Source organism: Castor canadensis, chromosome 11 (assembly GCF_047511655.1).
Source record: "Castor canadensis chromosome 11, mCasCan1.hap1v2, whole genome shotgun sequence".
In the NCBI taxonomy this organism is placed as follows: domain Eukaryota; kingdom Metazoa; phylum Chordata; class Mammalia; order Rodentia; family Castoridae; genus Castor; species Castor canadensis.
Window position 1 is genome coordinate 46,604,034 of NC_133396.1, and position 14,598 is coordinate 46,618,631.

Genomic DNA, 14,598 nt, shown 5'->3' on the forward strand with positions numbered 1-14,598 from the left:
ACAGTTATCTTTTAAAAATCAAATTCTGCCAGGAGTGGGGGTAGGGGTTTGGGGGTTGTGTAGCATAAGCCTGTAGAGTCCCAGTACTCAGAGGCTGAGGCAGGAGGATTATTGGAGTCCAGCCTGGGCCAAAAATCAACCTCTGAGAATTTTCTCTTTTACACATTAATCCATTATTTATTAGAGCAATGAAAATACTTCCTTCTTATTTTCAGTTTTAGTTTGTCTTCTGCAGCATTCTTTGTTATAAATTTATTTATCTATTTATCAATTTATTTATGGCAGTAGTGGAGTTTAAACCCAGGTATTATGCTTGCAAGGCAGGCACTCTACCACTTGAGCCATTCCTCCAGCTGTTTTGTGTTGGGTATTGTCAAGACAGGGTCCCTTGAACTATTTGCCTGGGCTGACTTCAAAACTGGATCTTCCTGATCTCTGCCTCTTCAGTAGCGAGGATTACAGGAGTAAGTCACCAGAGCCCAGCCAATTATTTAATTTTGATCATGGTTTTGTGTTTAGACATGTTTCAGGAAATTTTCTTCTAGTATCCTACCAGTTTCGTATTTTACATTCATATTTTTATTTGACTTTTTTTTATTAATTAATTAACGCTTCAAAGGATTTACTTTGGCTCATGGTTTCAGATGTTTCAGTTTAGACAGGGAGGACATAGCACAGCAGAGGAGCTCATATATGACATCCAGAAACAACAGAGAAAGAGAGAGAAGGGGATAGAGAGATAACCTAGATTTTATTTTTGTAAGTGGTAAGAAGCAGGGACCATCAAGTATATTTAACCTCACAATTTTGACATAGCACATTATGTAAATATAAATGTATTTCTGGCTGTATGCTATTCTCTCCCAATAAATTCTAAGCCAATAATACATTCTCTTAATTGTCACTGCCTCATAAATGATTTCCTGTCTCATGGGAACCAAAACCCTCCTTACTGTTTTGGCTGTTTTTTTTTTTTTTTATAATTACTCATCCATGAATCTTGAAACCAGCACCTCAGATGGGTTTTGGATCACATAATATATGGGCAACACACTATGGCCAGTCGAGCACACTTACTCACTTGGGCACGAAGGTCAGATATACAGATGAACTTCTTAAGCACATTCTTTGGAAGGATATAGGTATAACCAGTCTCTTTGATGTCATCAGATGAAACATAAATGTGATTGGTCCGTAAATGCAGGTTGGCAGCAGAGATGGCCCTAGAGAACAGGTAAGGAATGTCAACACCTTTCAGTCCAAATACCTCCAGTGGTGTCAACAAGCTTGCTATCTCTACCCTCTTGCTCTTCACAGTACCTGACCCTCCATTCAGTCTTAGATGAGAAAGTCTGGGTTTCATAGTTGCTGGTGGTGGAAGTGATGATCTCATCACCATGCTTGTTGACAGTGCGAGTCTGTGTTGCAGTCAGTTGTGACTGTTCCTTGGTCTGCTTCTCAATCTCGGCTATCTGCTGCCGCTGCTGTGATGGTGCTGAGATCTCCATACCCAGGATAATGTCTCTAATTTCTGACTGTGTCAGCGATGCCACATTCACACTGTGGGAACAATGTGAGTTATACAAGATCCCTCCCCTTAGTCCCATTTACCTTAATGGCAAGGGTATAACTTTGTGGACAGGGCAGCCCATATTTTTCACCCAAATAATCTTCAAGTGATACTTCTAAGATTCATCCCATCCCAAGCAGCAAGGCACTCTGTGTACCTTTTAGTTATTCGGCACCCAAACTCCCACTTTTCCTTCACAAACAGTACTCTGGCACAGCACAGTTCTCGGAAATGGAAATCCCAAGCCAGGCAAGATGGTGTACAACAATAATTCCAGCACTTGGGAGGCTGAGGCAGGACTGTGTTTGAGGCCAGTGTGGGTTACACAGTGAGACCCTGTCTCAAAACACAAACTGGGCCAGGGGCATGGCAAGTGATAGAGCACATGGCTAGCAAGGCTGAGTTCAAATCCTAGTACTGAAAAAAAAAAAGAAAAGGAAACCTCAAATCCTGTAACACACTTGTTCTTGGTTTGATGTGGTGTTAGTCACCTTTAGCAAGTACTTGGGAGATTTATGGATACTTTTTATTGCCACAAGGGCAGGGAGGAAGAGGATAAAAGGAAAGTGCTCACAGCAGTGGTACTTGGGGTCTTAGACATTTAAGCTTCCTATAATACGAAATGCCCTGCTAAGAGGTGCTGGTGGCTTACACTTGTAATCCTAGCTACTTGGGAGGTTGAGATCAGGAGAATTGAGGTTCAAGGCCATTCAAGGCCAGCTTGGGCAAACAGTTCGTGAGACCATTTCCAAAATAACCAGAGTAAAATGGACTGAAGGTGTGGCTCGAGTGGTAGAGTGCCTCCTTTGCAAGTGCAAAGCCCTGAGTTCAAACCCAAATGAGTTCCATCAAAACAAATAAACAAAAAGAAAAAAAAAATGCCCTACTGAAAACAGCAATAGTGCCTCCTAAATTACAACGAGCAAGTCAGACTAGACACTGCCTGTACTATCTGAAGATGCTGCCTGTCTTTCCATAGGCATCTCTAAGACAGTATCTTGAGAAACTTCAAAGCCTAAATGTTTCAAAACTCCAGAACCCACATGGCCCCTTTTGGAACTCCCATCTGTCTCCCCATACCCACTGCTCACTTGTTTTTCTTCCCGTAGTCAGCCAAGATAAGATCCTTGAGTTGCACTTCCACTTTGATCCACTCCTCATCAGTCAGGGTGGGCCAGATGTGGTGGGGTTCTGTAATAGTAGTTTTATCTGGCTTCAGGATCACCTTTGCCCGGTCATTGTTCACATGCAGAGCCCGCAGAATCAGGATGAGACGGGAGAAAGCCTGGGAAGGAATTTGTAAGAGTGGAGAAAAGTCAGCTGCTTGAGAATCGCCCCCTTTCTCTACCCTATCCTTTCAAGAAACCCAGGAATCAATTTCAAACTCTAAGGTCTCAAACCCAAGAATTCCTGTCCCATTTGTAAGTCAAAAATTTGGAAATGGCCTCATTAATTGGCTGTGGGGAAACCTAAGGCACACAATCTTCTGACCCCAAACCCACTCCTCTTAGAGGAACCCTCTTCCTCTTCCTGAGGTGGCTTAACACCTACCGTGTAAGATGAGATAGTCTTCAGCCAGTCATCATAGAGGTTGAAGAGAACCATCTGGGGCTCAGTGGCTTTAAGGATGAGATCCCCAAACTTTTCCACCTTGAGACAAGCTTGGAAAGGGAGCTGGAGCTCCGATCCTTTGATCACAATGTTGGGGAAGTCTAGTAAGTGTACCTGAGACAAGATAAGGCCAAGATTAGAAACAAATCCAGGTCATCTCAAGACCTCCTTCCTTCTACCTCATCTACCCTCTTGCCTCCAATGGATCCAGCATGCCCTTCCTGGTGACAATGATCTGCTTGGGCTGCTCCTCCACAGGCAAAGATCGGATCAAGGCAGCCACTTCCTCAGCTGTCTTCCACTTGGCCAACTAAAAACCAAGAGAAAAAGAAATTGAGTCTATCCTCCTAGATTAACTAGAACAAAAGATCCTTGTCTCAAGATAAATTATGCTTCTAATGAACTGGTGTTGAATAAGGTACTTCAAAGGTAGAAAGTGCCAAACAGCCTTGTCCAAAGGTGTTTTTCTATCTATACAAGATAATCACAGTAGTACCTGAGATTACAGGAGTTCAGGAACAAAAGAAATAAAGGCTACTAGGCTGTGCAGGGTGAACACTGGACACTTCTTACCAGTCCTATGCCTACATATGAGGGCAAGAGTTGTGGGGAGGGCCACAATCTGGGGCTATTCTGCTCAGCCCTGGACCTCCGTTTCTAGGGTCCTTCGGTAAATAAGGCCTGATTCCCCCGCCACCCCCCTGGCACTACCATAGGCTCTGTGACTGCCCAGGCAGCTGACAAATGCTGGGTGGAAGGTGGTGCGAAGGAGTTGTCTGGGTCAGGTCTTCCTGTTTAACATGGGAAAGCCAGTGCCTGGCCAGCTCCATTGGTGGCCCCCTATGAGCTGTTCATGCCCCTGGAGTTAGCCCGTAAGGCTGGGCCTTAGAGCAGTTTGAGGTAACTGTATTTACCACAGGGCACTTTCTAGGGCAAAGGTGATCTGTCCTAAATTCATGGCATGTCTGTTTATCCAGCAAGACACATAGTCCAAGAGCTGTTCAAAGGACAAAGCACTTGACTTCACTATCTTAGGTTATCTGATGAAAGATTTTACTTTTTTTTTTTTTTGGTGAAGGGTTTTTCAAGATAGACTCTTGAGAACTATTTGCCCGGGCTGGCTGTGAACTGTGATCCTCCTGATCTGTGCCTCCTGAGTAGCTAGGATTACAGGTGTGAGCCAGTAGCTCCCAGCATGCTTTTGCTTTTTTTTGGCGATACCAGTGCTTGAACTCAGGGCCTACACCTTGAGCCACTCCACCGCCCCTTTTGTGTTTGGTATTTTCAAGATAGGTTGTCATGAACTATCTGCCCGGGCTGGCTTCAAACCAAAGTCCTCCTAATCTCTGCTTCCAGAGTAGCTAGGATTACAGGCATACAGCACCTGGCGCTTTTTATGAATTCCAGATTAAATGGAAAGATGAGACTGGTTGAAACTATTCCAGGAATTGGGGGTGGGGGGTGGGGAAGGAGAATGATGGAGGGGTGAATTCAACTATATGTTGTAAGAATTTTAAATGCCACAATGTACCCCCAGCACAACAAAATTAAAAAAAAAAAATTCCAGTTAACAAATGTACATGGAATTAGAAATGAGCTTACAGAAGTGGGGTAAAAAAGAGCAGGTTGCACTCACCAAGAGGAAGCACCTGCCCTAAATTCAAATCTCAGCATCCCGTCACCCCCCCCAAAAAAAGGACTGTCAGAATGGCTCAAGTAGTAAAGCACCTACCTAGTAAGCATGAGGCCCCTGAATTTCAAACCCCAGTACTACCAAAAAATAAAAATAAAAAAAATAAAAAGAGAGACAAAGCCACAGAAATGAATATGAGTCATCAGGGCTAGTAGGACTAGTAGGATCTTGGACTGACTTTAAGAGGAAACATGCTATATATAGAAAGAAAATCTATGGCCGGACAGGTATAGCCAACCAAGCATCAAAGGAAGGCAAAGAATTATTTATTCCCTTTAGAAATCAGTAGTTCTTATTCAAGACAGGTTAGAGAGGAGAGATTCAGGAAGCAGAAAGATTAGCTAGAAGGTAATGAAGGCCCTCACACACTATTGGACCTCTTAAAGGAAAATATTTCCCAAGTTAAGTAATTCAGGGTTAAGTTCAAATAAGAAATTGTCTTTCAACAGAGAGAAACAGTAGGCATTTTCTCACTCTATCACTGATACCACACTGAGAATAAGAGGCAGCAAAGTTCAATGGCCTCACTATCCTTTAAGCTGCTTACCTGACCCAAACGCTTCTGTCCAGCCCACACTGATGTGTGGATTATTTTGAGGAATAGTTGTCCTGTGCGTGGGTTGAAGATGAAGATGGCCCCATTGATGGGCTTGGTTGTCAAATTCCCCTCAAAAGTCTAAAGAATGATTATATTAGTTAGCATGGCCTAGACACAACCATCTTGCCTTCATCCCACATACTTATCCTCCCATAGGCACATACCTAAATTGCTTTGAATACTCACTTTGTGGATAGTCACTCTGTAGACGTTAGTGTCATCCACAAACCAGATAATCTGGTTGGAGAAAAGTTCACCATAGTTCTGAGAGGACAGATAAGGCTCAGTGGGCTCAGAAGAATAGAGCTGCAGCCCCTTGCGGATCCGTTCACGTAACACATATAAGGCAGGATTTGCCTTCATGATCTTGGCCATGGCCTGCTGTATGAGAGGCTTACTGCCTGGGAACCAGTTTCCATAGGCACTGTGAGATTGGAGGGGCAAGAAAAATTAAGCCCAGGCTGACGCCCCAACAACTACAAACAACACTACAAAGGAAGCCTGACACAATAATTTAACACACATATGACTCTTTTCCTCATCTCATCTGGGCAAACTTCAAAACACATCTACATTAAAATACAGGGCTAAACTGGGTGCTGGTGGCTCATGCCTGTAATCCTAGTTACTTAGGAGGGAGAGATAAGGAGGATCATGGTTTGAATTGTGCCTGAGGCAAATAGTTCTCGATACCATATCTTGAAAAAAGGCAATGCAAAACAGGGCTGGTGAGTGGCTCAAGTGGTAGAGTGCACCTGCCTAGTAAGTGTAAGGCCCTGAGTTGAAACCCTAGTACTGCTAATGGAAATTACATGCTTCTGAGCCCTAACTCACCTGTGCAGGTTATATGCCAGGTCAATGGCAATGAGCACACCTGTGGGTGAAGGGTAGATACTCATGTTGTCCGTGGTGTAGTCCAGGAACTTAGCCCGGGCATAGCGCTCAATATCATGGGAATCATAGTCTCCCCAGCGTAACTGGATGTCAATCCAATATTTCTGAGTGGTGGTGCTGTCCATCACATCCCTAAAGGTGGAGAGAAGTCAGCTTTCCAGAAAGTCACAGGCATAAAATGTTCCCTGAACCACAAGAATTCCCATTCATTACACCTAAATCCCAAAACCATCCCCTCTGCCTATTCTAGATTAGTTAAGACATTCAGAGAATCAGCAGATCTGACTGAAGGCATTGATAGGTTACAGAGGTAGCACTGGCTCCAAGTTTGAAAGAAAGTCAGGCAGAGATATGGGTGTGTTGGCATACCTATAATCCGAGCACTTCCAAGGCTGAGGCAGGAGGATCAAAAGTTCAAGGGCAGTCTGGGTGAGCCATTATAAACACTCACACACACAAATACACACACCCCAAAGCAGAGTTAAAACCCTCCACAAAAGCAGGTGGGGACAACTTCTTACTTAGTCCTGCTAAAAGAACAATTAATACTAAGGTTCCTATATGCTTAGAAGTAAGTTATAAAAACACTTACTTGGAATCTGCCAACAATGAAGGCCTGGAGACATTCCACTTATAGGAGGCAAAAAGTAGTATATCTGCACAGGAAGAGTTCATCTTATAGGACTTTCGGGGATGAATTGTTTCCTTTTGTACTGTCTCAATTTCCAGTGCATCCAGTTCCTGATCAAATACCTAAAGGTGAAAATGGAAAGATTTTAATTTATTATAGAAACCCACTTAAGATGAGAGCTTATAAAATTTGAGAGATCAGGAATAGGAATAGCATCCTCAGAGGTTACGGGGTAGATTTCCCCAAACTCAAAAGAGCTAGCTGACCTGACTTTTTGTGACATTCTCATCTCTCAATTTTAGCTTACCTGACACAAATCCATAACGATGCTCTCATGGATCTTCTGCCACAAGTGAGCTCGGAATATCTGGATGAGAGAGATCTTCAGCGTGGGGATCTTGCCATGCATGAAGATACCTGTCAGGTCCAGCTGCACCTGAAAGCCTACATACACCTGCCATGAAAGAGAGAATGTGACGTTAGAGATCAAGGGACTTGGGTTCTCAGGACATAATTAAGGCAGTGGAACCAGCTTATTTATTTGTTTGTTTATTTATTTATTTATAGTGATTGCTGCCTTTTTAAGAAACTACTTATCTTTAAGTTTCACCTTCCATGTCTAAGAATCACACTCACATTGGCTCGATTGATGGTTGGGGACCACCAAAGGGTGAATCTACGATTGGGAATCTGGTTTAATCCTGATCGCTGAGCATTAGTTAATTTCTTCCACTTCATAGATTCCTCAAAGCCACTGGCCTTCTCCCTGAGAGCAGAAGAAACAAGTAAGGCAATGTCCTGCCATCTCCCAGAGTACTACTGACCTGCTAGGAGTAGCTGTCTGGGAAACATCACAGCAAACCACAAAAGCTCAAAGGGTTGTGACTGGCAAAAGGACAAGAGAATCCTTACCAGAAAAGACCTTCCCAGGTAGGAAAGTAAGTGCCCTTGAAAAGTGTATGTTCCAGAATGCCTTCTACACCACCCAGGGCCTGGATCATGTCTGTACGGTAGTTGTTTAGGTTCCACAGCTTCCCATCATGCCGCTGGTGTGTCCACCAGAAAGGGTTCTGCTTCAAAACCTAGATGGTAAGTCAGGTATGGTCAAACTTTCTGAGTGGCTACTATCCCAAGTTCTTGGAATGGCCATAAGTTCTCTTGATTCAGAGAAAAATCTCTTTACTACTCCCCTCCATATACCTGGTACTGCTTAAAATCTGTCCGAACACGCCAGCCCTTATCATAAGCCAAAGTATGCCGATCCTTCTGGAAAAGGGTATTGATTCGAGGAATGCCACGATCCCATGAGTCTTCTAGATCTTCTAAAGTCAGCCGTCTGCCCAAGAAAATAAGATTAAAGTAAAAATATGTTTTCATGAAAAGATACCACTATTCCTTCCTGGCCAATGATAACCAGGATCAGGAGTAAAACTTGCCTTCTTACCTCCTTAAGAACATGGCATATTCTGCCCACAACCTCCACACAAGACTCATAGTGCCACATGTCCCTGGATTGGTATGCCCTTCTGGATGCCCACCTGTTCTGAGCAATGGCCTCTTGTCTCTTGAGTGCATACTCAGCCCAGACACGCTGAGAATCAATGAACTCACTCTCCCATGGCTGTATGTAGCGGTATAAATTAGGAATCAACTGGTCTTCTTCATGGCTCATTCCTGAACGAAAGTGTGTGATACCTACATCTGTCTGCTTGGACCACCTATTTTGGGCAACCAAGGTGAGATGAAAGTAAGACTAAAAGTAAAGAAAACCTTTTTCTTTCAGTCTAAGCAACAGAATCTAGTGCTAGACATTTTTCAAAAGAGGCTTACCTGAGATCAGACTGGGGGATGAGCACATGGCCCATTGACAACATGCCAAGTCCACCCAACTCCTTAGGGGTGTAGAATACAACAGGAGGGAAGCGACTTGGCATCTTGGAGTTGAGTCCAATCTTGATACGTGTCTGGATCTTATTCTCACACTTTACCAGTAAGTCTAGGAGTTCCTGGGTGTTCACCACAGCTTCACGGAAGTATGTCATAAGGCCAATGAGAGCTGTATTCCACTTATTCACAATCTAAAGTTAGTAGGAAAGAGTAAATTCAAGATGAGCTAGGGATGGGGAGTGGGGGTCGGGGAGTGGGTGGGCTGTGAATTTCTACATAGTTATACATCCCCAATACCCAAGAAAGAGTTGAGAGATATAATCAAAAGAGAGGTGACGAGTATTAGTAAGGACAGAAGAAAATGGAATCCTCATATAGTGCTGGTCGAAATGTAAAATGGCATAGTCACTCTGAAAAACAGCCTGGAAGTTCAACAAAAGTAGTTACCATATGGTTACTTAATAAATAGAAGCATTATGTCCACACAAAATCCTGTACAAACCAGGCATGATGGCAGACACCTTTAGTAATCCCAAAACTTGGGAGACAAAGGCAGTAGGATCTCAAGTTTAAGGCTGGTCTGGAATACATAGCAAGTTTAAGGCCAGCCTGGATTCCACAATTGAGACTCTGTCTTAAAAAGGCAAAATAAGCAAACTAAAGAAAAACAAAATCCCAAAACCTGTACAAGTATTTATTAACAACAGCAACATTATTCATAATAGACAAAAAGTGAAAAAAAACCCAAATGTTCATCAACTTATAAATGGACAAACAAAATGTGGTATACCAGCAAGGCGCCAGTGGCAGGCTCACGCCTGTAGTCCTAGCTATGCAGGAGGCAGAGATCAGGAGGATCAAGGTTCAAAGAGCTTGGGCAAACAGTTCCGTGAGACCCTATCCTGAAAAAATCCTTCACAAAAAAAGGGCTGGTGGAGTGGTTCAAGCTGTAGGCCCTGAGTTCAAACCCCAGTACCACCAAAAAAAAAAAAAGTGTAATATCTATACAGTGGAATGTTACAAACCTACAAAAAAACTTAAGTATTGATACGTACTATAATATGACTGGTAGAGTGGCTCAAGTGGTAAAGCGACTGCCTTAAAAAAAAAAAAAGACAAAAAGAACTACTTTCTAGAACAGGCAAATAGATAACTATTTTCCATAAAGACAGAAAGTAGATTAATAGTTGTCAGAGACTGGGGGCAGGGGCAGGCGGGGCAATGGCATCAGACAACTACTAATGAGAATGAGAATTTCTTTTTGGGTTGATGAAATGTTACAAAAGTAGACAGTGATGACGGTTGCAATTTATGATTATAAATTATCTAATTTTCAGTTTAAAATTGTAAGAAATTTATGGTATATGACTACATTTTTGATTTAAAAAAAAGAAGGTAATATAAACACCATAAAACTGTTCTAAACATTGCTACACACAAATGTGTGAAGCATTCCATACTTTATACTTTATTTTCTTTGCTGGTACTTGAACTCAGGGCTTCCTGCCTTTTCTTTTTCTTTTGGCTCTTGAGAAAGGCTTCATGCTTGCTAGGCAGGCACTCCATCACCTGAGCCATGCCTCTAGCCCAAGCATTCCATATTGAAAAAAAAAAAGAAAAAAGAAGACTAATGGGGAGCTAAGTGTAGTGGTTAACACCTATAATCACAGCACTTGCTCATCTGATTCAGGAGGATTGAATGTTCAAGGCTAGCTTAAGCTACATAGTAAAACCCTATCTCAAAAAAACCAAAACAAGGCTGGAGGCTCTGAGTTTTAAAACAAGAAACAAACAATGAACTGGAGGCAAGACTCAAGTGGTAGAGTACCTGCCTAGCTAATGGGGCCACAGAAACTATTTTTCCAGTATAAATAACCAGAAAACTAAATGGGACATTTAAAACAATCTTTTTAGAGGAGTGAGAATAGATGGTTCAAGGCCAGCTGGAGAAAAGCATAAGATCCTATCTGAAAAACAAGCTATAAGAAAAAGGGATGGGGTTGTGGCTCAAGTAGTAAGAGTGCTTGCTTAGCAAGCAACAGAGGCTTGAGTTCAATCCCCAAAACTGGGCGTGAAGGTGGGGAAGACCAATTCCAGCACTTAGGAGGCTGAGGCAGGAGGACCTCAAGTTCCAGGCCAGTCTGGGCTACAAAAAAAAAAAAAAAAAAAAATCAAACCCCATCCCCATGCATTTCCTCTCCCCTCAAAAAGAAACCAAACCAAAAAAGGTCAAAAATTGATCATCCAAACTTTTACCTTAAGTCAGAATGCTAAGAGCAAATTAAACCCAAAGTAAGCAAAAAGGCTATTTTAAAAGCAAAAATCAATAGGAAGGATATTTTAAGAGTAGAAATCAATGGCAGAAAAGAAAAACCATGAAAATCAATGAAGTCAAAGGTAATTCTTTAAAAAAAAATTAATAAAGACAGCAAACCACAAAATACTAAATGATATAATCAAGACTCTAAAGAATGCAGTATGTCTTCTGAACAATTACTAAAGTGAAAGATTACACTGGCAGGAATCCTAATAGAAATTTGCCTTAAGCAAATAGTATTCAGACAAGCAGAAATGACTACAACTAGACTCAATCACCAAAGGCAGAGGAAGCATCTAGCATGTCCCCAGGATGAGATAACTGAGGCAGCAGACCTAATTAAAGGAGGGCCAGAATTGGCTAGATCTGGGGGGGGGGGGGCCGCGGGGGGAGGGGTATAAGCAAGTAGAACAACTCACACTAGGCTTATTTAATTCTCTCACTGTACTTGGTTTTTTTTTTTTTTGCAGTACCAGGGTCTCTCTCTTTTTTTTTTTTCCAGTACTGGGGTTTGAACTCAGGGCCTACACCTTGAGCCACTCCACCAGCCCTTTTTGTGAAGGGTTTTTTCGAGATAAGGTCTCGCAGAACTATTTGCCCAGGCTGGCTTTGAACCTCAATCCTCCTCATCTGCCTCCTGCATACCTAGGAATACAGGCATGAGCCACTGGCACCTGGCTCGCTAGTAGGGTGTGAACTTAGGGTCTTCTTGCTAGGCAAGAGCTCTACCACTTGGACCATGTTTTTAGTTTTTTTTTTTAAACAGGATTTTGCATTTTTGCCTGGGCTGGCATGGAACTCAATTCTCTTATTTATGTCTCCTGCACAGCTGGGATTAACAGATGTGCCACATCACTCCTGGCTTCCTTATTGAGATGGAGGACTTTTGTCCAGGCTGGCTTCGAAGTCTATCCTCCCAACTTTCAGTCAAGTAGTTGGGATTACAGATATGAGCCACTGTGCCTAGCCTTTCTTGAATTTATCAGCTACATAATTTGTATCTCAGAACACTCCGGCTTTATTGCAGTTACCAATGCCTTATTCCTAAAGGTGAGGAAGCATGATTTCCCAAGAAGTCCAATATTACTTTTTATTTTTAAATTCACTTAGGTCAAGATTTGTTTCAAAATCTAAAAACATTCAGAATAATCAAAATGGTACTACTGTAATTTCTTATAATGCATACATACTTAAAACTTTTTAAAGTGTAGACACAATTAACTACCACCTGAATAACACAATTTTCAGAAAAATGGGTATTTAAAAATTATGGGCCAGGCGCCGGTGGCTCACGCTGGTAATCCTAGCTATTCAGGAGGCAGCAATCAGGAGGATCGGTGTTCGAAGACAGCCCAGGCAAATAGTTCCACAAGACCCTATCTCGAAAAACCCTTCACAAAAATAGGGCTGATGGAGTGGCTTAAGATGAAGGCTCTGAGTTCAACCCCAGAACAGGAAAAAATAAATGAATAAATAAAAAATGGGCTCACACTGCAATCCTAGCTACTTGAAAGGCTGAGATCAGGAAGAAGGACAGCAGTTTGAAGCCAGCCTGGGCAAACAGTTTGCAAGACCCCATGTTCAAAATAACCAGAGCAAAATGGACTGGGGTTGTGTGACAGAGCGCCTGCTTTGCAAGTGTGAAAGACCTAAGTTAAACCCCAGTACCATCAGCATCAAAAAAAAAAAAAAAAAAAAAAAAAAAAACCCAAAACTAAGGTAAAAGTAAAATATCAAAGAATTTCCACATACTTAATGAGAACATAATTAGCAGTGAACTATTTATGATAAACAAAGCAGGACCTTATCTGAAAAATCATTAAAGCAAAAAAGGGGTAAGGGCATGGCTCAAGTGGTAAAGCACTTGCCTAGCAAGCACCAGGTCCTGAGTTCAAACCCTGGTACCACCAAAAACCAACCAAACAAAAAAAACTGCTGCTTGTCATAAATTCATACTCATGTTTCCCTCTTCTCCAATTTTAGATGTTTTTCTATATACTTGACACTTTCTACATACTTCTACTCCTACCCTCCTCAGTTGCTAAAATGAACAATGATGCATTGTACTATTTGATAGGACACAAAACAATCTGTTATCTTAGTTTCCTAACTATCCAAAGATTTCAACTTTCTGTCAATATAAACAAAAAAACTCAAGCAGCCAAAAGTTATAGTCAAGAAGGTGGAAAAACGAATAGTATAAAGAATATTTAAAAATTTATTTATGGCTGGGCACTGGTGGCTCACCCCACACATCTGTCTTCAAGTCCACTTTGCACAATCCAAGTCCCTCATTCTCGCCCAAGCAAAGCTGAAAAATTCAAAATCCTGCTTTAACTTCCCTCAAACCTCATCAATACTCACATCTACCCAGACTGCTTCCTACCAGGTTCAGAGGATGCTTTCCTCTGCTTGTCCCACCCTACTTAACTCCTCTGCTTCTCCATTCCATCAATTAGCATCTTTCCCTTGTACTTCAAACTGCTGCTGACTTCTTCATTTAAAATGCTCAAGTCATTCAAAAATACCTGCCTTGACATATAGCTCCCTGTAGGTGGCATCTAATGATTTTGCTGTAGCTCTGGCAGTCAGTCAGTCCTTGCTGTCTCACTCACCTTCCATAAAGCCTCACCCACTGCCATCTGGCTTCCATCCTCACTATTTCTGAAACAGCTCTAAGGTCACCAATGACGTCCTAACTGCCAATTCCAATGGATACTTTTCAGTCCTTATCTAACTGAAATGCTCAGGCAACTTACACTGTTAAGCACCTACTTCAGTTCTGGACACTTGTTCCTGACAACCTTGGTTACTATGTCCTAGAACACTCCAGTTCTGCTCATACTGCTTCATTGTGTTTCCACAGCTCGAAATTTGTCACTCTGTTCCTCTACACTCTCCCTGGTGATCTCACTCATTCTTGAGCTTTTGAACTTTATGCCAACAGACTCCTACATCTATGTGCTCCCTTCACCCAGGAATATTATGTCAATGTCTGAAGACATTTTTGACTTTTGGAAATGGGGAATGTTACTGGCACTTGGCAGGTAGAGGTTAGGGATACTGCCAAACATGCTACAATGCACAGAGGAGCTCCCCAATTATCTGACTCAAAATGTCAACAGTGCCACTATCCATAATTGTTATGTCCCCTCACATTATTTACCCAGTTTTTGTAATGAAATGACTTTCTTTATCACTGGAATACTCTTCGCTCTGCAAAGAGTTCAAAAAGACATTCTCCTTTGCATTTTCTTTACCTGGAATTTAATTTTTAATATAAGTCAGGAGGCAGAAGTCCATTCTTACCTTATGTAAATAACTAGTTGAGCAGGGCACCCGTGGCTCACGCCCATAGTCCCAACTGCTAAAGAGGCAGAGATCAGGAGATTTGAGG

The 14,598-nt window shown here is 42.1% G+C and overlaps 1 protein-coding gene across 2 annotated transcripts in view; it reads right to left on the reverse strand.

Annotated features, from left to right (window-relative positions):
- Positions 1-14,598, reverse strand: part of Prpf8 (pre-mRNA processing factor 8) — a 31,902-nt gene that overhangs the window by 2,166 nt on the left and 15,138 nt on the right. For both annotated transcript variants that reach the window (XM_020169132.2, XM_020169130.2), the window contains exons 25-39: positions 8,828-9,075; positions 8,536-8,715; positions 8,198-8,333; positions 7,910-8,079; positions 7,634-7,763; positions 7,305-7,451; positions 6,959-7,119; positions 6,307-6,498; positions 5,659-5,896; positions 5,422-5,550; positions 3,378-3,491; positions 3,122-3,295; positions 2,662-2,855; positions 1,321-1,560; positions 1,082-1,223 (exon numbers count right to left, since the gene is read on the reverse strand). In XM_020169132.2, coding sequence (XP_020024721.1) covers positions 1,082-1,223; positions 1,321-1,560; positions 2,662-2,855; positions 3,122-3,295; positions 3,378-3,491; positions 5,422-5,550; positions 5,659-5,896; positions 6,307-6,498; positions 6,959-7,119; positions 7,305-7,451; positions 7,634-7,763; positions 7,910-8,079; positions 8,198-8,333; positions 8,536-8,715; positions 8,828-9,075 — 2,595 coding nt within the window. The remainder of the gene's footprint in view (positions 1-1,081; positions 1,224-1,320; positions 1,561-2,661; positions 2,856-3,121; positions 3,296-3,377; positions 3,492-5,421; positions 5,551-5,658; positions 5,897-6,306; positions 6,499-6,958; positions 7,120-7,304; positions 7,452-7,633; positions 7,764-7,909; positions 8,080-8,197; positions 8,334-8,535; positions 8,716-8,827; positions 9,076-14,598) is intronic.